Raw genomic sequence first — 23,935 nt, forward strand, 5'->3', positions numbered from 1 at the left:
ACCTTAAGGAATTCTTTGGATGCTATAAAGGACAATCCCTTACGCTACTTAAGTGTTCCCTTATGTGCCACTAGAAATCCTTTTTCCTCAGGTTTTATAAAGATCCAGAGCAGTCTCTTAGAAGTGAAACACAACCCACAGGAAGTGCGTCGGCATTAAAGGAATTGTTCTTAGTGGCGAAACTGTGTACTGCATCTTCTTCGTCAGTAACAAAGTGTCATTGGGCCCAGAAGGACTTAAATTGGGAAAGAGACGTCTGTAAATCAGCAAAAAACACAAATAATGTGTAGCTATAATTAGAGATGGTTTAGACGCAATGAGAGTCAATATATTTGATTTCCCTGCCCCGTGGGTCTTTCCACTCCTCAGGGAGAAGTGAACACAGAATATAACTGATTGTTTTTGCCCCAAAGTGGAAAGAGTTCATATTGGAACTGTTTTTCTACAAGCCACATCTTTTCTAAACGTTCCCACATAAAAATTTCACTTTCAGACAAAATAAATCTGCACCCATTTGCCTGATTAGTCTATGTCAGCAAAAAAAACGTTGCGAGATATGCGTCAGTGCAACACTAAACACCCGAGCTCATAGCTGACATAATGCTATACGTGTTTGTTAGCTATGAATAATTAATCTCTATTAGGATATTAATTTGTTAGACAGCACCCACTTATGAGACAGGAAGTGTGAACCATCCACCTGCTGTCAGTGCTCATCATGTAAGTTGATATTGACTTACTGAAAATCAAATACTTTGACAGTAGATATGTCAAATGAATGTAGTTGCTTTCCGCAAGCAGTCTTCAACATTATTAATCAAAGAAACTTCAACATTTTGTTATATTCTTTAACTTTAGTTGGGAGTGTTTGGCAAATGTCACAAAGTACCCTTTCCACCTCTGCCTGCTCTCTTGTGTGCGAAATGTGAAAGAGAGACAGAGATAGATTTTGGGAGGTTACTTTTGTGAAGTGGCAGAACTGAGACCAAAGTGAGAAGACGGAGAGAAATCAGACGGGGATTACGGAGTGAAAAAACATATTCAGTGAACAAATAGGATCAGAGCCGGCTGAGAATAAAGGGCATGTGTGTGTGTGTGTGTGTGTGTGTGTGTGTGTGTGTGTGTGTGTGTGTGTGTGTGTGTGTGTGTGTGTGTGTGTGTGTGTGTGTGTGTGTGTGTGTGTGTGTGTGTGTGTGTGTGTGTGTGTGTGTGTGTGTGTGTGTGTGTGTGTGTGTGTGTGTGTGTGTGTGTCTAACTGACATCAGAGAGGAACACGTGCAGAAGGCGGGGAGGACCCTCTCACTCAGTGTTACAGTGCAGAGTGGCTGACGGATACAGTGCCTTGTTTTTTCACCGTGAATCCAGATGTGAGCGTGAACACAGGCTCCTCCATGTTAAATAATTCAGCAAAGTCATTTAAATGTGTGTCAGCTTGGAAAACAACACATTACCAGCCACACACACAGCACTGCCGGGTGTTTTACGCTCACCTTGAGTCGCGATGAAGTGATTTGATCGCTGGTAGCCCTGCGTGACAGAGAGAAAGAGAGAGTTAATGATCACATGTGATGAAGTGAGACTCAGTGGCTTTTCTTTCAGCCCTAGAATCCATTCTCATTCTACATTTCCAGCACCACGTCATCTCTTATTCATCTCAGAGCGTCGGCTAAATTTCTGCTCTGAATATATTTTAGGGGCCGTGAAACTAATCTGCACCAGGCCACCACTCTGCGTAACCTCAGGGGCGGAACATTAGTAACAAACTGCTTTATTTAGGTAAAAGTGGATGGAATTTGCCCTTAAATATTTATATGTTCTGCTCCTTCTGCCCTGCTACAATTCAAATGCAAATATTCTCAGTGATGTAAAGTAACTAAGAACATTTACTCAAGTACTGAACTTAAGTACAACATTGAGGTACTTGTACTTTACTTAAGTATTTCCATGTGATGCTAATTGATACTTCTACTCCCTTACGGTACGTCCACACAGCAGCTTTTCAAAAATCTTGAAAATCTTGGAGCTGGGCGTGTCTGACAGCTTGGGGATTTTTTGCGAGCAACGCGACCAACAACCAATCACATGGATCTCCCGCCCCCGACATACAAAGCAAAAAACCCCGGGGATTTTATGCGAGCAATATATATATATATATAAACTCCCCAAACAGGCGAAAACCTACCAGTTTCACCCACTGCCTCTGCCACCTCCCTCCATGCCCGGTTCCTCCGGTTTGTATCTCGGTAATAGTTCTGGTCGTAAAGAACCGGGTGATTTGCTACCGTAATTTCTCGTTTGGAATATGAGGAAATGAACTGCGGTCTGGTTCTCCCTGCTTACACACGGTTTGATTGGCTAGCGCTTCTACTGTCAGATTTGCATAAACGGGATTTGATTGGCTGACGCTTCCAGCTCAGCTTCAAAAGTTGAACATTGCTCAACTTTTGAATCCTGGACATCCTGGACATCCTGGAAATCTTCGCTTCGCTCCCCCACAATGCAGTTCGGGGGAAAGCGAGGCAAAGTGACGTCATCCCCATTCAAAGTCAATGGGCAGAGAAGCGTTGGAAGCGTTGGAAGATTTGTTTAAAGTTGCTGTGTGGACGTACCGTTACGATTCAGAGGTCAATCATGTACTTTTCCTCCACTACATGTATTTAATACCTTTAGTTACTTTACAGATATGGATGAATAATGTGAAATATAATCAAGTGTTGAATCAGACTTTAGTTCCACCTGGAGTAAATCCACCAGCTACCCTGCAGTCTACAAAGTCATTCAGACTAGCTGCACCTTCACCAGCTCTGAGAACACTTTCATGATCAATCATTATAAAACATATCATATATATTATTCTGAAATGGACCAATCTGCACAACGACTACTTTTACTGTCGCTACTTTCACTATATTTTGATGCTCATACTTGTGCTTTTAACTAGCATTTTTAAAGGAGGACAGTATTTCTACACTGTGGTATTACTACTTTGACACAAGTAAAATATCTGAGTACACATTCTTTGCATTGCCTTTGCTTCAGGTTTAGTTTAACGCTCACAGGTAGAATTATAATGCAGACAGAAAAGGTTTTTCTCTGTCTGTCCGTGAGCCAGGTCATTACATGCAGGGTGAGGGAGCTGCTTTTTTTCCTTCTTTTTTTGTACAAAGGCGGCCTAGTGTGAGGTGCTTTGCATTCAGCGAGGGCTGCTGATCAAAGGTAGATTGACAAGTGAGGGATCTTCAGCTCGGGGAGTAATTCTACCTCGGTGGCTGTCTGCTCTCTGCTCGGCGCGGCTTTAGTGCAGTTATGATACAGTGGGCACGTGCTGAAAGGCTATTAGTGGCGACCTGTGTCCATCCACTGGAGTGTGTGCTGAATGCTAAGCAGCAAGAAACATCCACGGAATAAGATTATAGGAAGTACTCAGATGATTCACTACTTTAAGGGCTTATAGTTCGTTTATATTTCATGTAAATATTGCTTTGTCAATGTTACAATCGTTTTTTCCAAAAAGTTTCATTCTTTTTCTTATAATGTATCTTCTTAATTGTGTTTACACTTGGCAATAAACCTGTTTCTGATTCTGATTAAGTAAAATAGTAATACAAAAATACAAAATCCTGCATTCACAATTCTCCTTAAGTAAAACTACATAAGTATTAGCATCAAAATATACTTTTAGCACCAAAAGTAAAACTACTTGTCATGTAGAATGGCACAAATAAGCACCATATATGACTGTTATAATTATTGATGTTTTAATGTGTTCATAACTTCAATGTTGCACTTAAAAGTAAATATGGGGTGTATTTGAATTACTTTATACACACACGGGCTTAACCTATACAAAAATATATGAATGTGTAAGTAAATTCACATTCTGTATCATTACCTTCTGCAAAGTAACTGGTAACTAAATCTATAAAATAAATGTATTACAACATTTGCCGACCCAATGTAACGGAGTAAAATCAAAAGTAGCATCACTCAAGTAAAGTACAAAGACCTCCATTTTTTACTTAAGCTCAGTACTTGAGTAAATGTACTTAGTTACTTTACACCACTGCTCTTCACCGACAGGTAAATTGATTCGTACTGCCTGGTAAACATTGGTACACGTACTGTACATACACCCCGACACACACACCTACACACACACCGACACACACACCGACACACACGGATATACACATTATTCAGCCAGGCAGGCACACAAATTACATTCCATAACTGTCATGCCACGAAGGGGAGTTGAGATGGATGGCCCTCGATATGAAACAGTGCAGCGACCCTCATTCCCATGAGCCTCCGTTGCTGAGTATCCCCGGTTTTACCAGTTTCCTGTCTGTCACCTTGGCAACCACATTTTCCAACAGCGGGCAAGTTGAAAACAATTTAAAGCCATCAAGCAATATGAATTCACAATGGAGCGGAAAGAGAGACAGAAATACATTTGAGACGTGGAAAGCGTATCAATGATACACAAAATAAAAAGACAGACAGAAAAATTACTTGCAATTTGTTTTGCTTTGACACATTTTTCGCTGTCCAACTACAAGCTGACCTTTGTGTTTGAAAGTCATTGAAAATCAGTGGTTGTATTTATCCTGCATCTCAGAATCATTTGTAGGAAAACTTTAAACGTTAATATAAATCTTCTCTAAAGAGCTCTGGAAGACATTAAATAGAGTTCTTATAAATCCTCAATCATATGCATTTCTTTGATTGTGATTCTCCTCGTAAAACTGTGAGATCAACAAATCCAAACCACTTAGTCTGCATGTGAAAATCAGCTGCAAGAAAAAAAATGAGCTATAATCTCTTGTGGGTGGACAACAAGCCTCTTAACACAAATGATAGATAATATGTGTTTTGAAAAACTACCCACTCCTTTATTTAAGATGCCAAGGGACTAACATTATCAATGCTTAATTTCCTTGCTGCCAAAAACTTCTGTGGAGTTATTTGAGTGGGTGGAGCAGCACAAGTTGCCACAGCATGTTTTTATGCACCCACTATCGACAGACACCGTCAATAATCCTCAATGACTAACAAGCTATTTAACGTGCTACCTGACAGTTAACAAGCTATCTAACTTGCTACGTGGCAGTAAACAAACTTTATAACTTTAAAACGAACTGGAAATGTACTGTCGTCGTAACTTGCTAAGAGACGGATAGCCATCTGTATAACTTGCTAACAAACCGTTACCAACCTATCTAGCTATTATAGTGGCAGTCAACCATGTGTATAACCTGCTAACTGACAGTTAAATAGCTATTTAAATTGCTAACAGGCGGTCAATATTTGTTCCAACTTGCTCGCTGTAACAGGTCTTCCAATTGCTCAATCTTTTTAAAAGCGTTACTAGCAGTTTAGCTAGCTCTGCCGGGTTTTGAAGGATTTGAAGTCTAGCCATCATAGTCAGCCACAAAAAACTTGCCAAGAGGCCGTTTAGTTAGTCACCAAGTCACCATATATGACAACACAGTCTCACGGTATTTCGTGTTATAGTCACGAAATTAATCTATTGATTGGTGTTCAACACGATTTCGCCATTTTTTTCGTGACTTTAAAAGCAATGTAAATAATAACAAATTAGAAGGAAAAAAATACAGATTTCAGTATTCTGACCAGAACGACTTTAGAAGCAATGTATTTCTTTTGGTAGTATGTCTTGTGCCTGCACCAAATAATAACAAATTAGAAGGAAAAAGAGATGGCAAAAAATACAGATTTCAGTATTCTGAGGCTCTGAGCCATTTCTTTTCCTCGCGGACGGCAACAAAACTCCGACATTATACAATTTAAAATAAAAGGGATAGGGTTAGGCTTAGGGTAAGAAACATTTTTTATGAACCACACAGCTTCTGGTATTCCAAAACCCGACCGCCCAAAAAGACGTGGTGCAGGCACGAGAAATACTACAAATAGAAATACATTGCTTTTAAGATTGTTGTGTGACACGATTTTTTTTTTTAAATCGTGTTGGTGAACACAAATCAATAGATTAAATTAATTTCGTGACTATAACACGAAATGCCGTGAGACTGGGTTGTATATGAAGAGAATCACCTATTTCACCAGGACAAGTAAAGTCCTTTTACTGTGACACCTTATGGTTTGACTACGATCCTGTTCTCTGAGATGATTGATGAATTTCTATATCATTGAATAGGTTTCCAACAGACCTACTTGCTGTGATCTGAGTTGCTTGATGTAACCCCTGGCATGCTATCAAGCCTTTTATCTGACTATGGATGAAAGAGGACACTGCTGCCTTTGGTCTGGAAAGGATTTAACTCAGGGGAAAAGTGATGGCGGACAGGCTGAGCAGCTCAGAGCGGGAAAGGGAAGGAAGATCAGCTTTTGGAGGGAAGCCATGGAGGACAGCTTGAAAAAGCAGAGGGGATGGAGAAGAGAAGAGAAGCAAGGTACTTACTTCCCTGTTTATCCGAATCTACGAATTGCCAAAAGGTTGAACACAGGGGCCGGAAAACAGAGAGACAGAGAAAGAAGAAAGTAGGGGAGGAAACAAGAGCTAGTTATTGTGATTAAATATGAGGAAAAGAGGGTAATGATATAGTTAGAGAGCAGCTTGCCTTGAGGACCTGTGGAGAGAATAATGTTCAAAAGACTCGAATTCCCATGTTTCTACGCAAAAGGCACATTTAGTCGTTCTTTTTTTCCACTGAGCCTATCACTTTTACCATCCTACATCTACATAAATAGCTTGAAATAAAGAGGCCTTAAGAGAAAATAGTCTTTGATCTGAAGCCAGTCATGACACGGTTGTCCTTGGTGTTAATTGACACTTTAGCAAGTTCTTTAATGAAAGAGTTCATGGTAAGGACGATGCCTTTGGGAAAAACTGAATTTTTTGTTAATTGCTCAAGGTTAACACTTTTTCTTCAAAAGTTGGAGCTCTGCAGCAGTTGGGGAAAATTGCATAATGACCTTAATATTAACGTCACATGCCAAAAATCACTGCCAGTGCAGGAAAAAGTGTGCAAATTATAAGAGGATGTGAAAGTTGGGATGTGTGTAGCGCGTCAAATTTTGAAGAGTTCAATTAAATCAGTCATTCCTTTACTGTGTCCATACTTGACATATTCAAATACTTAACGCTAAAAAATAAAAACCCTTTCATTAGACACAATACATACATACAATTATTTTTGGGTTCCCATTATTGTGCAATATTGACATTTCTGGAACCAAAACAAGGTGGTTAGTTTGTCTGTTTTTGAGCAAGGAAACTGAAAGATACCAGCCCACTTTTCATGAAATGTGTTGAAAGGGTCTAGCACAGGGGTGTCAAACTCAAGGCCCGGGGGCCAAATCCGGCCCGCGACTTCATTTTATGCGGCCCCGCAAGAGCTTGCAAAGAATATAATATGTTTATTATACGGTTACATGCTGCTTTACAGAAGCAGGTTGCCCATAAACTACATGTCCCACAATGCATCTCGTTTTGTGATATGCGCAGTGAAGAGAATTATTTGCCCTGGACTTCTGCTTTCAGACGTAGTTAATTACTAAGTTATTATCCTATCCGATAATAATCCAATTCAGAGGCAATAATGTAATATAATACATTATTTTATTATATATATTATATATTTATATAGTTACAACCGGCCCTTTGAGTGCAACCTTTATGCGAATGTGGCCCGCGATACAATTGAGTTTGACACCGCTGGCATGAGCAAATGAAGCGACCATAACAATTTGGCGCGCATCCGAATGACAGGGCGGAGACTCGCATTATTTTCCACTTATGTTAACGGTCTTGGCGAAGGATTGCGCTTTCTGAGTGCCCTTCTAGTTTGGCAACAAGGTTGATTAGACAGTTAGCTGACTTTGTTTTTGGCGGTCATTTCTACCAGCAATTATAACATGTAGATGTACTCTGGAGATTTATGAGATCTGGGAACGCGTCTATGTTGACAGGAATTCAGAGAAGTTATCAAAACAACAATTTGAACAGATTAATAAAAAAGACTTTAACTGGGGGTAAAACCAGAAATCTCTAAACTGTGATGGATTTTGTTTCGGCCAGCTTCTTTCTCCCTGCTTGTGTTCCCTGTCATCGTCACCAGTGACCGCCAATTTACGTAGCTGTTGGTGAATTCTTATTAAGTGATAACCCCTTTGAGATGCACCTTCTCGTTTTCAATGGTGTGGTGTCAAAGGACAAACATTTAACAAAACGATTAATTTAGACGATGCAAATATAATCAATATCCCATGAAACACATCAGGATATTATATTCCAACTAGAGCCTTATAATGATTGCTCAATACAAAACAATTATTTGTGTTAGTGATAGAATTAAGTAAGATGTAGTAAAAGTAGTTCAAAGTTGCATGAGCTAAGTTATATAAAACAGGACATCTCCAAGTGTACTTTAGGGTGACATGGTCACATGTACGGTGTTATCTTGCCCTCCCTAGATGCCACACAGACACACAAAAGACACGGAAAGTTTAATAAATTTAAGCCAAAGTGGAAGTTGTCTGCCATTTGAAGAAATTAGGGTTTCGGATGTATCTGCTCAGCGATTACTTCCCATTCTCATTTATCTTTTTCCAAATCAATTACTTCTGATTCCAACAGGAGTGTGACAGGCGTCCCATCCTGAGCACCAGAGCAAGAAGCAGAAACTCTACCAGACAGTGAACGCACCATCTCTTAACAGTCTGGTGATGACGGTGTCGCTTTGCGTTACACCTGTCAGCTTTAGACGCTGACAAGAGGAACATGTCAAGAGGTGACACAGAAATGTCACTTCTAACTTCACTAAAACTTAGACTACATATTACTTTTCTTGGATTGATCAAAGTTTTGAAATAAGTGCAAACTAACAGAAGGCACATACACTATATTCACACATTTAGGGAGGAGATTCTTCAAGAAATCAATGATATAATTGGTCAGACAGTAAAATGATATTCTAGGTACTGTATAGATAATACCAGAAATAATCCTCAAAATCTTGAAAATCCTTATTTTCTTGGGTGGGAGAAGCATTTTATTGAAGTATACGTGTGAGTTCATGACGCTATAAGCTCTTAGCTTGTATTTATTTAGTTTTATAAAGTTAAGAGTTATTTTAGCACTAATTTAGGACCTGATTTCTTAAAACAATATCAGCATGGCTCTTTTGTCTTGAATGGGGAGTAGAGGTTTTATTTTTAATGAAATCTGTTCGACATTCCCGTTTGTCAAACCGTTCTTCATTTGTCATGTTCTGTAAACCCGTCATTGTTTAAAGAAGAAACTAAATAAAATCTACGCCTGCCCATGCCAACAAAGACATGTTGTTAACCTGCCTGTGATTACTAGGGAGAGAAAGGGCTAGAACTTTCCTGTTTAACCATAAACAAAAGAAACCCATTTATTCCAACCTTGGCGGCCTTCAATGAATCATTAGAATAATTTTCGCTTCAGAGTTGGGAGCCAGGGGTCTTGGCATGACATGCTGTAGACGAGTCTCTTAATGACACAAAGGTCCTTGGAGCGTTCGTCCTAATGGAGCCCTCACTGAGCAATACAGGGAATAAAGTGGCACAGTAGGCTTTGACGTTTGGCTTTAACCAATACCACCCACACTGGCTAGAACTACCAATCGGGCTCCTTCTGTCCACTTCATTTTTGTTCGTCGAAACAAAGGAGGTTAAACGGCATGCAAGGACTGCTGAGTTTCTCCACCATCGCGCTGAAGTGGCCTCTTAATTACCTGGCATGCAGGAAAAAGGTATTTCAAATACGTTTTTTGGGGCCATGTAATGCAAAATCTGTCGAGGTATGATCTGGCTCTACTGCAGGGACTCAAGAGGCTGCTTGATAACTCACTCGAGCCGAACTGCACATGAGATCAAAATATCTGAAGGTAGATGAAAGGATCAGCCGGGTTATATTGAGTTCAATTGAGGTGCAATGTTTCTTTCAAATAATTCGGATGAGTCATGAGGCGAGGTGCTCTGAGCTTATGGGATCTCTACGATGACATCTCGCCTGTATGAACTCACGCACGTGGATAGATGTTGCTATTTGTCACTGAACGACAGAGTGATCCCAGTACATCAGACAGTGTGTGGACATGTCCTCTGGTCAAGCACCACAATAGAGAATGACTTGTAAGAGATCTTAAGGCAGAGCTGTCAGCAGAGGGAAGAGAAGAGAGAGAAGGAGGCGATGGAGGAGGACAAACAACGACTGAAGGTGACTTACGTCGATGTAGTTGGCGTTGACATAGTCGGAGCTCGGGTCTGCAAGCAGAGAGTGAAGCTTGACTCGATGGCGATCGTCTAAAATACACAAAAAAGATTCTGATAATGAAATTACAAGACATATTCCATTAGTGAATATATTGGCTTTTTTTAATATAAAAGCAGACCTCAGGTTATCCTTCACATCAAATTGAAATGAAATGAAGGTTGAACTAAAGGGTAATTCTTTATTTTATCAATATAAGTGACACTGTCCTCAGCAAAGTATTCGCTGAGATCGAGAAAGGCAACAACATTGATAAAAAATAAGTCAGACGGACAAGAAATATAAGCAGTTAGATGATGGTGGTGGCTTTGGCAGACTCATAGGACTGAAGTAGTGTTGTAAAATGGCAATAAAATGTACGGTGCATGGATGAAAAGGGCTTATAAATGTTAAGGTGAGCAGTGAAACAGATTCAAGTTAATGTTTATTTAATGTAACCCCGCACAGTACTTACGGCTAAGCAGGCTATCATGCCTTCCTTTAGTCTTGTCCTTCTTTTTCGTGACGTCCCAGCCATCAAAAAAACTCTGCAAAGAAAAAAAATAAATCCCAAAATAAGTTTTATAAAGAAGGAACCATTTTTACAAACACATTCGCGATTGAGAGATACAGGAATGACGCATTTTTGTAGGCATAACCATGAAAATTAGGATCGCAAGGACTCCCATGACAACAAATAAATGGGATTTGGCAAATAAACTCAAACTTTATGTCCAGCAGGATAATCTCTACATATGAACACCACTGGGCTATAAAGGAACTACAGCACGGTCACATGACTTCACGACGTGAAGTCATGTGACCGTGCTGTAGTTCCTTTAGTAGTAGTTCCGCTAAGCTAAAGGCGGCTAATGTTGGGCTATAAAGGAACTACAGCACGGTCACATGACTTCACATCACCACCGCTAAGCTAAAGGAGGCTAATGTTGGGCTATAAAGGAACTACAGCACGGTCACATGACTTCACGTCACCACCGCTAAGCTAAAGGCGGCTAATGTTGGGCTATAAAGGAACTACAGCACGGTCACATGACTTCACGTCACCACCGCTAAGCTAAGGAGGCTAATGTTGGGCTATAAAGGAACTACAGCACGGTCACATGACTTCACGTCGCCACCGCTAAGCTAAAGGCGGCTAATGTTGGGCTATAAAGGAACTACAGCACGGTCACATGACTTCACCACCACTAAGCTAAAGGCGGCTAATGTTGGGCTATAAAGGAACTACAGCATGGTCACATGACTTCACGTCGCCACCGCTAAGCTAAAGGCGGCTAATGTTGGGCTATAAAGGAACTACAGCACGGTCACATGACTTCATGTCGCCACCGCTAAGATAAAGATGGCTAATGTTGGGCTATAAAGGAACTACAGAACAGTCACATGACTTCTCGTCACAACCGCTAAGCTAAAGGCGGCTAATGTTGGGCTATAAAGGAACTACAGCACGGTCACATGACTTCACGTCACCACCACTAAGCTAAAGGCGGCTAATGTTGGGCTATAAAGGAACTACAGCACGGTCACATGACTTCATGTCACCACCGCTAAGCTAAAGGCGGCTAATGTTGGGCTATAAAGGAACTACAGCACGGTCACATGACTTCATGTCACCACCGCTAAGCTAAAGGCGGCTAATGTTGGGCTATAAAGGAACTACAGCACGGTCACATGACTTCACGTCGCCACCGCTAAGCTAAAGGCGGCTAATGTTGGGCTATAAAGGAACTACAGCACGGTCACATGACTTCATGTCACCACCGCTAAGCTAAAGGCGGCTAATGTTGGGCTATAAAGGAACTACAGCACGGTCACATGACTTCACGTCACCACCGCTAAGCTAAAGGCGGCTAATGTTGGGCTATAAAGGAACTACAGCACGGTCACATGACTTCATGTCACCACCGCTAAGCTAAAGGCGGCTAATGTTGGGCTATAAAGGAACTACAGCACGGTCACATGACTTCACGTCACCACCGCTAATCTAAAGGAGGCTAATGTTGGGCTATAAAGGAAATGCAGCATGGTCACATCATTACTTCACGTCAGCAACGCTAAGCTAAATGTGGCTTTCAGGCTTCTAAACAAAAATATTTGGAAAAAAATGTTGAGACGAGGGAACTGAAAGTGCTCAAATGCTGACTAATTTGAGGGTTTTATGTCTCATTCCTTCACTCTCTAAAGAGACGACTTTGTTGATGTGCTCCAACCCCTGAGGTTGTCTGAACAACTTCTCTATTATAGCATCTTGCCAAGTCATCAACAGACATCTGCCACATCAACAGCGACGAGACGACTCCCTGCACGGAGAGTGCAGTCATTCTTATTCTGCTCACAGCGTGAGGCTCGCTGCTATAAGGAACCATTGCACTATAACACCTCTGTTAAACTGCTAAATCTGAGACAGCTGTTTATGACATCTACTAAACCTGCTGCTGATACAAGGAGATGAGTCATTGAACGTAAATCAATGGTTTATGTGAGAAATACGGAAGACGCGAGAGAGAAATACGTTTTCCAATCTGATGTAAACTTTTTTCTCTTTCCTGTGTTTCTAACTTGAGAACTACTTAAAAAACGTTCTGCAAAGATTGTCGGTCAAATATTTGTTATGTCTTTTTATATCTTTATGTCTGATAAGGTTCTGGCAGGTGACTTTCTTTGTGTCTGTTACAGCCACTACTTTCGTTATGCCATTAACTCTGTTTGTGTGTGCATATGTAAATGAGCTGTGCAGTTCCTCTGCTGTCATTGGCCGTCCCGACCTCGCAACATTCGCGGTGATTGGACGGACGTCACCCAATCCCCGCCCGCTTCTGCCACGTCATCCGGGGGAGGAGTACATTGGGCACGAACATCATTCTGGAGGCTCTGTATTGTGTGACAGACGCCTCAAGCCTCTCATTGTGATACTGCCATCTTCTGTGATTCCTTAGACTGCCTAGCAGCGTGTTCAGTAGGGTTTCTGCGCGAGCACACTGAGTAGCAGTGTGTCGTCGTGTTCTGGGTGTAGTATAGGGTGTGTATTGCTTAGATCCAGGTTGCTTAGCGCCTGTAGATCAGCCTTTGTGGAAGTATTGCTCAGACCCCGGTGATTAGCACCTGTTGATCAGCAACAGCTGTGTTCCCACACCTCCTCATTTTGTTTAGTGTTTTGTTCCACTTTAGAAGTGAGGTACTTTCTTTCTTTTGTATCATATTGTGCAACTCTCTTTTGGAGCTCTTTTGTTCAACTGTAACAGTTTGGTCCGTTGTTGGTCCAGGCTGTTCGTGTTCATTGTTTTGGTTACAAATAAACCACCGGTAACATATACCAATTCCAATCTGGTCGTGTCGTGTCCCTTTGGTCCCCCTAGCCCAGTGTTTCTCAAACTTGTTCATACCAAGGACCACTTAACCAATAAAAAAACACTCGCGGACCACCTAACTCCACAAATATAAAAAAACACATTGTTTTTCTAGAACAGATTATAAATCGCCTGAAAATGGTACAAACCGGCGGCATCATGTGTGATGAAGGTGTTGCGCTGGGCTATTTCATGCAATCGAAAGTGAAACTTAACCTCGCTCCATTGCGGAGATATTCCCGCGAGGGTGCGGAGAACTTAAATATATTTATTTATTTCAAATATGAAATGTTACCAATATACTCACGGACCACTAGGGGGCGCTCACGGACCACCAGTGGTCCGCGGACCACACTTTGAGAAGCACTGCGCCCAATAGGGAACGTAACAGTGTCGTTGTGATACTTTTTTTGGCCGAAAGAGACCTGAATAGGACAATTACTATAACACATTCCTTTTTGTATGTATTCATGCACTTTGGCCGAAAGAGACCTGAATAGGACAATTACTATAACACATTCCTTTTTGTATGTATTCATGCACTTTGAACACAGCTACATACAGTATGTTGTGAGTTTGTAAGTTAATTAACATTACTGTAATGCAATTTGGCCCGAAATATAATTTATTCTGCGCAAAATACAGCACACTGTACCTTGCCCTTAGAGCGTATGGAACAATTGAAATCTATCTTTTAAAAAAACAACCAAAATATTTAACATGACAACGTTTTTTTTTATCAATAAATTGCCCTTTTCCCTTTTTAACCAGTTTCTTAAAATAAATTATGATCTAAGAAAATATATCCCAACTTATTTTCCTCACCTGCTTTATAGATTAAAAAAGGACTAAGGATCTTAGAGACTTGGACGTAGAGAATGTTTCATTTCCTTCACTTGCCTATCCATTAAAAAAATCCAATCAGACTTTATTTATACAACCCAATATATATAAATTAGAAATCTGTCTAAGGGGGTTTTACGCTCTGCACCGCATACAACACCCTCCGTCTTTAGACACTTGCAGCAGATACGTTAAAAAAAAAAGTGTAGTATAAGCATGGACAGGCATGGCTTGAGTTATTTAAAGTCACGTCCAGATCTTCCTGCTATATTGGAAAGCAAATTCAGGCTCACATCCTGCTGTCTTTCATCCACCGATATCCCCTCCCTGTTTAAAGAAGGACCAACGTGGGACCACCTGAGAACAGACAGACTCGCAGAGCTCTCTGATCGGAGGATTGCATCTGTCACTCTACAGGTAATGTCTGATCTAATCCTGACTAACAAACCCACCTTTGTCCAGCACCCACCACACAAACCATTCCACCTTCACGGAGCTTTACTTTATTTATTTATTCTCCATTAGATTCGAAATGCTTAACACTGAAAGCTTAAAAATGTGGTTGCAAATTTTAAAGTACAACTCAATTAGTATTCATGACTAAGATAAGATCAGCCTCTATTGATCTCCAGAGTGTATCAGCAGCACAGAGACTGAAGAAATAATTACAGATAGAGAAGTAAATAAACAAAGCAAATAAAATAAATGTACATCTACAGGAGAATAAGAAGAAGAAGAAGAAGAAGAATCCATTGGTATTTTTTTCTTTTTTTACATGTCTTCGAGCCTTTTAAACCACATGACACAACATTTTTTTTTTTAATCACAACATTCAGACTTTTTCTGAGAATCATAACATTTTGACTTTTTTCTGAAAATCGGAAAATTCAGAATTTCTTCAGAAAATTCAGACTTTTCTGAAAATGTAAGAATTCTGACTTTTTTTTGAAAATCTCAAAATTCTGACTTTTTTCAGAAAATAGCAAAATTCTGATTTACTCTGAAAATCTCCTCGTTCTTTCTTTGTAATGCCATCCAGAAGGAACCAATTATTGTCCATCATACATTCTGCAAACAAAAAAAATATGATTCTGACATATATCGCTTGTGTGACAGAATATTAGGCATCAGTGTCCTGATAACTGACAAAAGTTCGAACAATTGCTGTAAAAAGATTAGTTTGAGGTCTTTAAGAAACACAACTCAGTTTTTTATATTATGTTCCAATCTGCACATATTTAGCTAAGGCTAAAACATTAGCAAAACAATATGACAGATTTACTGTACCCAGGAGGGCTGCATCCTTCATGGAGGATGACATGCTTTCTGTCGACATGTTTATTCACCAGCTCTGGTTCCAGATGTTGGTTTTACAAGCCTACAACAAATACAGAATCACGACCCACACCAAGGTGCCTGATTCATTCACCCCCCCCCCCCCCACAATGCATTGCAATGCGTCTGATCAGTGGCAGCAGCTCGACCCTGTGGGAAATAAGGGTTATGAAGTCTGACAGTGCAGTGCAGTGATCCCCCTTCATCTCCTTTATTTCTCCAGGCGATAGGTAGCCAGACTGAGGAGAGAAAGAGCGGCCCACATATTGATTTTGGTGAGAAGGGGGGGTCTGTCGGCCCCTCAGGGATTTTAATGAATGGAACAAGTGCATCTGGCATCCTTCAGGTGGATGTGCAAAAACAAGATTCATCACAAAAGGTTGATGTGTAGGACTTCATAATAAAGTTTGAAAAGCATTGAGAGTTTAGTTTATCTGTTTCTGTGTTGCAGATGGAGGTTGCTGATGAATATGTAAGTATTTGTTTGCAGTCACACAATGATGGGCTCTGCAAATAAAAGTGTGTAAAGGATGCCATCTGTACTGTTGTTTTCACACCTTGTCTATTCCAGCTGGAGACGAGGGTGGTCGGGGGTTGGAGGAATTAAATCTAAGAAAGTTTCCTTTCTGAAAATATACATTTTTATTTTATTCTTAAAATCCAAATATTTTTCTGAAAATCCCAGTGACAATTTATTTTTACTTCTCAATTTTCTGACTTTTTTCAAAAAATGCCGAATATCTTATTTTTCTGAAAATCTAAAAATGTTGACTTTTTCAGAAAATCTCAACATTTAATAAAAAAAATTATTTCAAGATTCTTGAACATCTCAAAATTCTGGCTTTTTTTTTTTATATCTCAACTTTCTGGCTTTTTTCCAAAAATCCCTAATATCTCATTATTTTTCTGAAAATCACAACATTCTGACTTTTTCTGAAAATGTCCAAATTCCTACTTTTTTCTGAAAATGTAAGAATTCTGACTTTTTTTTGAAAATCTAAAAATTCTGACTTTTCCGAAAATCTCAACATTTGGATTTTTTTTCTGAGAATCTCAAAATTCTGACTTTTTCTAAGAAATCAAAAAAATCTGACCTTTTTCCTAAACTCTCAGAATTCTGATAAAACTTCATAATTCCGATACCTATCCCTCCAAGCCTTGACTTTACTTGAATATCTTCATCTCCATCTCCTCCTCCTCCTCCTCCTCCTCCTCCTCCTCCTCCTCCTCCTCCTCCTCCTCCTCCTCCTCCTCCTCCTCCTCACCTCGTACTCCTGTTTGAATCCGTACCCCTCGGCGGTCTTCATCTGGTTGATGTGCTGCAGGAGGTCAGCCACCCTCACCGCAGGGTGCAGCTGACCCGTGTGATACGGAGAGCTTTTCCTGCGACTGTGGCGCTGCGGAGAGCCGCCCAGCAAGCTGCTCGACTCGTTCACCGAGCTGCGCTGCTCTGCTGGAAACACACACACACATTCAGATCAAAATCATGCGACACAATTTCCTTTTATAAAGAAATGTAAACGTTCCGTGATCAGTACAAAGGAAAATAAGTCAGCGGCAGAATGTTCAGACGTGCAGAATGTTGACGTGTGCTCTGTATAAGATTTTATTTATTCATTATTTTTTTATTTGATCTTTTTGCTGCACTTTCTTACTTCAACTACTATCTTTTTTTTGTTTTCAATATTTTAGTGATATTTTTATTGCAAATCCTTACTTTCAGATGTTGTGTTTATTTACTTTATTTTAAATATATATTTTTCCATCTTTCAATTTATTTATTCTGATTCAGAACAGATTTTCCTCTCCTCTCTCTTCAAATACTTTTTATGTTTTGTATAAATATTTATTTTATTGTACCTTGTGTATTTTATTTATTACTTAACTTCTTATGTGTATATCTTTATTGTACTTGTACTTCTGGATATATTATATATTTGACATAATTTTACAAATACCTTTATTCCGTCTCTTTTCTTCCTCAAAAATAGCATTTCCTGATTCTGATTCCGAGCAGCTTTGGCATGCTTGAAACTAAACATGGCTGAAGGTCAGGAAGCAGGATTGCCCTCTCTCTTCAGACACTTTTCTCGAGAGCACCCATATGCGCTGTCTTACTGCGAGTGTTGCACCCGTGGGCGTCCATGAAGGAGTTGGCCATCCTCTCGTCCTGCTGCAAAGTGCTCTGCTCCGTCATGCTGCAGTCCAGCGAGCTCAGCTTCCGACTCTTCTCCTGCCTGTAGGACATGGCCGCCTTGTTGATGGCCACCTTCTTCCTACTGTACAGAGACAGAGAGAGGTGGTTGGGAGAGACAGAGAGACGGGGGGAGGACAGGGAGTGATAATAGAGAATGAGAGGCAAAGAGATAAGGAAAGAAAAGGAAAGGAAGGCGGGTGAGGAGATGAGAAATTGGACTGACAGGGGGGAATATAAAGGGCTGCAAGATTGAAACTGCACAAGGGGGAAAGTGTGATTTGGTGATAGCAGCAGAGTGGAAGTGGTGTTGTGAAAGCAGGAGGAAGAGGAGGATGAAGAGGGGTCTATACTGGAGGATGAGGTGAGATAACAAGGCTCATTTCCACTGTCCTACACTGTGTGTTGACTTTCATTAAATGTCAACAAATGTTACATAGCTGCTTTAGGTTAGTAGAAAGCAATAACATTAAAGTCAAATACTAAATATTAGATTCAACTTAATGCATTTAATTAAAGTCAACATTTCAGTTTTTCCAGTGAATGAAGGGCAAGCAAAGGGGGAAAGGTGGCGTGTGGGTGGAAGATGGATAAAGGCGTAACTTACGGGTAGTAAGGGTAAGGATAGAAGTCCCTTCTGATTAGCATGAAGGAGGAGAGAGACAGAGAGAGCCAGGAGAAGAAAAAAAAAAGAGAGGTGACTATGGTTTATCATGACGGGCATCAGGAGGATCAATGAAGATGCTTAGTGCGTTGAAATGTTGTCAGCAAGTAATCATGAAGCGAAGCCTGGAGGGAAGAGCCGCTGCACAGAGGAAGCCAGCCACGAACCAGCCACGAACTCTTTCTGAGGTCATTGAGGATTTGATGATTTTATTTGGCTATTTTTAGGATGCTTTTGGGTTTCCCTATTCTTAACCTGCAGTGAACGTTTTAAAAGCAGCACATATTCTGCTGGTGTTCAGGTTCATATCAGTGTTTAGTGTCTCTATGTGACATGTCATTTTGGAGAAACCAGCTCGAGTGCGCTAGAATTTGAAAAATCTGCCACTTCCTCACAGAGCCCCTCCTCCAACACACACGAACGCGCACATGACCAATGAGGGCACGAGATACGTTTGTGCCCTGATGGAAGGCTGACAGGCAGGTAGGCCATCCAGTTACTTTAGCCGGGCTCAGATGATTGGTCGTGCTTTTTACAGCGCCACGGCTTCTTCCACAGATGACCTTTATGTATTTATTGTCAAAGCATTTCATGTATTCATTGCTATCGGGATGTTAAGAGCATTCCATGGAATATAACAAAAAGTGTTTCTGAAATAAATTACATACCCCACCTTTAATGTTCAAAAAGGTCTATTTTTCTCAAACCGCCTGGAAAGGGAAAACTCCAAAAAGCAGAATAGGGCTTCTTTAAATTGAAGAACAAACTAAAATCAGTAAATCATATATTATTTAATTTACTAAGGAATTTCACATCCTCAAAAAACGATTTTTAAAAATGTGTCTTACAAATCTAAAATCAGGAGTCTTTCAAGTTTACATTTTCCGATTCCCACACTTCTTGCTCACACATCTAGAACATTCCAGGTTGATATATTAAAGCATTCAGGTTTTAGGAGGCAGTTAGTAAGCTGTGTTTCTTGGCATCTTTTGTGCGCCAAATCTATCCAAAAACTCTACACAAATGGCTAAAATGTGCTTTAAAAGTACTTCAACACAAAATGACCCGATTGCAATAAGGTATAGTTGGATATGAATGTGTCCCCAAACCGATTTGTTATGTCTGATGCGATAGAAATTGCCAAATTAGTCCAAAGCTGAGTTTTGTTGTGCAGCATGCCCTTATTTGTTAAATGTCTTCTTCTCTTGTATCTCTAATTGTCCTTTTGATTACGCAACCCAATGCCATCCACACATACAGTCTAACTGTTCATCAACATCTGGTGGCTGAGTATAAACACGTCCTCCCCTATGTGGCTGCCTCATTGTGTGCCTCTGAATGTTATCAGCCCCTGACTTCTTCCAGACATCCATTCACTCTGCTTCTATTCTCCGTGAGAAAATCCCTCGGGCGGAAAAAGTTCCCTTTCCAAAAAAGAAAGCATCAAAAACAACCTTCCTAACCAATTAGCAGCCCCTCCACCGGCACCTCCCAGCTGCTGCTCATGTAATTGAGTGGGCAATGGAATAACATGCCCCTTGATGAAATATTTCACACCCAGATGAGCGTCCCCCCGCCGCCTGGCGACTGTAGGAAGAACAAACTGCAGGTGCGTCGAGCGGCGGAGGTAATTTGCAGGTGGAGAGCAGCCAGCGAGCTCTGCAGCGCTTGTATGTTCTCAGCCAAAGCACGCAGACCTTGAAATGAAAAGATGAGATGAAACACAAAAGCTTGGCTGAGGCGGCGGCGGGGAGAGTTTTTAGGATTAATGCTCTACCATTCCACTAACTCTGGTTGTAATTCACTCTCTGCCAAAAGGCTTTCTTCAATAGACCCCGGCTGCCAACTGGGACGGAGATCAATGCTCTGGATCGGCTGCACGGGAACAATGAGTGTTGAGAGCTCACGTTTAATAGACACTCACCCCTTCTTCACGATGATGACGATGGCCCCCAGCAGCAGGATGAGGAGCACCAGGCCCCCGGCGCAGGCCCCCAGGATCAGGCCCATGTCCTCGGCATGCTGGGAAACCTCCAGCGCTCGCTTGGCGTCCTTACAGGCAGCTGCAGGCGGTCAAAAGAGAGGAGAGGAATAACTCCGATATCTGACAAAGACAACCTCTGTGAAGGTTTTATATGATGTAATGCGTCTGATGTAATGCGTCTGATGTAATGAGAATTGTGCGTCAGGATCTTAGGTACGTTTGACTTTTAAATAACGTTAACATTGGAGCATCGTGGAGTGTGCAGACTGTACGCCATCACTGACAGGTGTTGTCTCGCATCAGCTCGACACATAGACACTCACCCCTTCTTCACTGCTATGCAATGCATTGTGGGATCGTCAGCACAAACTGTTTTTTTATGTTGTGCCATAGCGGTCATGTACGTATGGAAGCCTTGAGAGGCAAGTAAGACAAGAAGATTGAATAACTTACGAGGTTAAAATACTTTTTTCTGGGATTATCTTTTCAAGTTCTTCATATTTTTCATTTGGCAAATAGGTCGGTTTCGCTGACATTTTTGTCATGCTTTTCTCCAAAAACGAATTCCTAGCCAAAGAAGGAGGTGACATAACTTGCCGTTCAGTATGTACCTTGTCTTTATAGTGTTACAGGACACTAGCAGCATATATGTTCAAGTCAAACACACAGGACAGAAAACCATTTAGATCAGACTAGAGGGAAACAAAACGTCATTGTCCCTTCAGGGCTTCCGTATGTCAAAAAAGAAGTCATGACTTTGATATTACTGCACACAGCCTCCATGTTGTTCCCTAACCTGCAGTACCTGAGATGGTAATGCTCAGCCTCCCGCTCACAGAGGTGGGCTTCCTCATAGCATTGAGCTGCCTGGCGATAACATCTCCATATCACCGTAATGCTTTAAAGACGGCAGCTCGCGAGTCTTTCAAGTCTAATTTACACAATAAGTGACGGATACAAAGACGGATGCCGATGCAGTCTGTACAGTAATCCTGCCAATGTTCCTGCAGAGCTCTGACAGGATGCTCACTCAGAGAGCGAGGTGTGTTAGAGGTCGCCACACATCCAGTTCAGCTTCAGAAACCTCCCCGCACTGATGCATGCTCTCATTCCTGCAGCTAATCCCCTCCTACCCCGGATGTCACACTCTCAGAGCTTTTCTGTCTGTCTCTATGAGTCATCCGGGCTTCCTGCTGTGCTTCATCCCCAAAGGTGCATTTTTCTTTTATATATAATAGTATTATTACTACGCTCCTCATCAACCTCACTGAGGAGAAAAATAAATGGTGGGGAATAAAGCAGAACACCTTTTGTGTGCCAAAGGAATTCAACACATCTCCACACATGGCTAAAAGGTACTAGTAAGTGCTTCAGGACAACATGAGAGCTTTGCAATTAGGAATAGGTGGATATTTGTGGGTCTCAAAATGTCTCTGCAAAAGTGACACATGTGTCCAAAGCTGATTATTTTTTGTACGTCTTCTTATTTTCCATTGCAGGGATTCCCTAATTGCCCGGTTGATTACAGAAGTAAACAACATCTGGCGGCTGAATCTAAAGCGCAGAATAAAAAGTGAATCATGTCTCCGGCATGTCTTGGCAGCTCATGTCAGAAAATGGACAACATCTCAGTATTTTATATATATATAAAAAAAGAAAGGATGCTTCACGATGGGATGTTTGGCCCTTTGTGTGCAGCTGGAAGGAGAAATAAAACGCCTCTACAGTGAGAATGGCTCGATAAGCTGCTGCTGTCTGTAGCTCCTGGCAGACAATGCCGCCTGACAGTCCTGCAATTATCACACGGAGACATTCTGCTTTTAGGGGGACATTTTTAGAAATTGGCTATCGCTGTAAATGTCATTGCACCAAATCAAGCAAGCAAAGAAAATCCTGTGGGATAACATTACACCGCACATTGCAGAGAAGGCTCTTCTGTAATGTGTTTTATGATGGAGGCCTTAAGCTGAAATGGGCTGCTATCACAATAAAGTTGTTCTTCAGACTGCAAGTGTTGACCTCTTCGGGAAATAGAGAGCAATCGGGAATGGTCAGCGTTTCAGCAGGAAGGGTTTGACGGTAGCACGGACGTTTGTTTTGAAGATAAAATCAGATCAGGCGTGACTGCAGGACTGATTCTTTGGTACCGAGTCCATGATTGAATCCCGAAAATCTGACAGTATCTGATAAAACTATATTTTCAACACATTTCTCTCAAAGCAGAGAGGCGTCGTGTCACTGTAATTACATGTGCTGGTGTAAGTGAGCAAGGTGTGGCAAAAGGCACTATGACTACCTGGATGATGCACAAGCCACGAATTGGGATTGCTCCAGGAAACATTTTAAAAAACATTTGTAATGTACCGCGATAATGGTGTCGCGCCGTTATTTGATTGGCTTCATTGTCAATTTACAAACCGCGCTAATGGGCAGCTTTAGCGTTAACGGAGGTTTAATTAAACTATGTTGCCTTTAAGTTATACATTAAAAGAGTGTATTTGGAATAACAAATAGTGAATTGTGGTGTTTCACTGGTATTGGTAACTTCATTTCTTTCATTGTGAAATCTCTAGTTTGAAGGGCTTTTTCGAAACCCTTTTGCTAAATTCATCAATATGTGGAGGAAGAGTTGGTTCTGCATTGACAGCTTCCACAGAAAATGCAAAAAGGGAGGCAGATAAGAAAACAATTTACCAAAATGTGATAAAATACTCTCCATTTACCCATTCATATAATATAAGCCGGTTTCACACAAAGGTCTGGGCCTCTCCATTGAACTGTCACACAGATTTTAAGCTACATTTTCAGAGGCTGAGCTGACGTGAATAAAAAGCCTTTCAAGACGATTTGATTTGTAATGATGTTATCATCTAATGTCGGCTGCATTTCATCCGAGGACAGAAAAACTAAGAGGAGCTCCGGGGCGGCGCAGAGAGGACGCAGAATTCAAACGTAAAAACCGCTCGCCCACCGAGAGGAAATGAACATTTCACATTTACACTCATTTGCAAAACTACAGTTAAAGAAAAGTCTCCTATTGTTGAGCTTAAAGAAGGCGCTTCTGCATAGTTTCTGTTTCTACTTCTACTTTAGAGCGGAAGTGCTTTTACTTTGCTGTGATAACACTCCGTATGTGCAATATGTCTGCTACTTCCATATTCCAGACCTTTCAGATAGTATTGCTGTTATATGCAGTACACACTGTTTTATATATATGTTGTATGGTTTCTTGCATCTTTATGTAACATGTAAGTCTACTAACTTAAGTGTTGGCCTTTTTATTTCC

At 40.9% G+C, this 23,935-nt stretch overlaps 1 protein-coding gene across 7 annotated transcripts in view; it reads right to left on the bottom strand.

The window, feature by feature from the left end:
- The window catches only part of ptprua (protein tyrosine phosphatase receptor type Ua), a 288,163-nt gene that overhangs the window by 38,316 nt on the left and 225,912 nt on the right, over nt 1-23,935 (bottom strand). For 2 of the 7 annotated variants that reach the window (XM_034094829.1, XM_034094828.2), the window contains 6 exons: nt 20,590-20,728; nt 17,926-18,086; nt 17,073-17,260; nt 10,737-10,809; nt 10,238-10,314; nt 1,491-1,527 (listed from right to left, as the gene is read on the bottom strand). In XM_034094829.1, coding sequence (XP_033950720.1) covers nt 1,491-1,527; nt 10,238-10,314; nt 10,737-10,809; nt 17,073-17,260; nt 17,926-18,086; nt 20,590-20,728 — 675 coding nt within the window. Of the gene's footprint in view, nt 1-1,490; nt 1,528-6,442; nt 6,461-10,237; nt 10,315-10,736; nt 10,810-17,072; nt 17,261-17,925; nt 18,087-18,608; nt 18,639-20,589; nt 20,729-23,935 lie in introns of all 7 variants that reach the window. The other 5 variants (XM_034094824.2, XM_034094823.2, XM_034094827.2 and 2 more) reach the window with 5 other exon arrangements.

The sequence above is a fragment of the Pseudochaenichthys georgianus genome, chromosome 11 (assembly GCF_902827115.2).
Source record: "Pseudochaenichthys georgianus chromosome 11, fPseGeo1.2, whole genome shotgun sequence".
Classification (NCBI taxonomy): Eukaryota; Metazoa; Chordata; class Actinopteri; order Perciformes; family Channichthyidae; genus Pseudochaenichthys; species Pseudochaenichthys georgianus.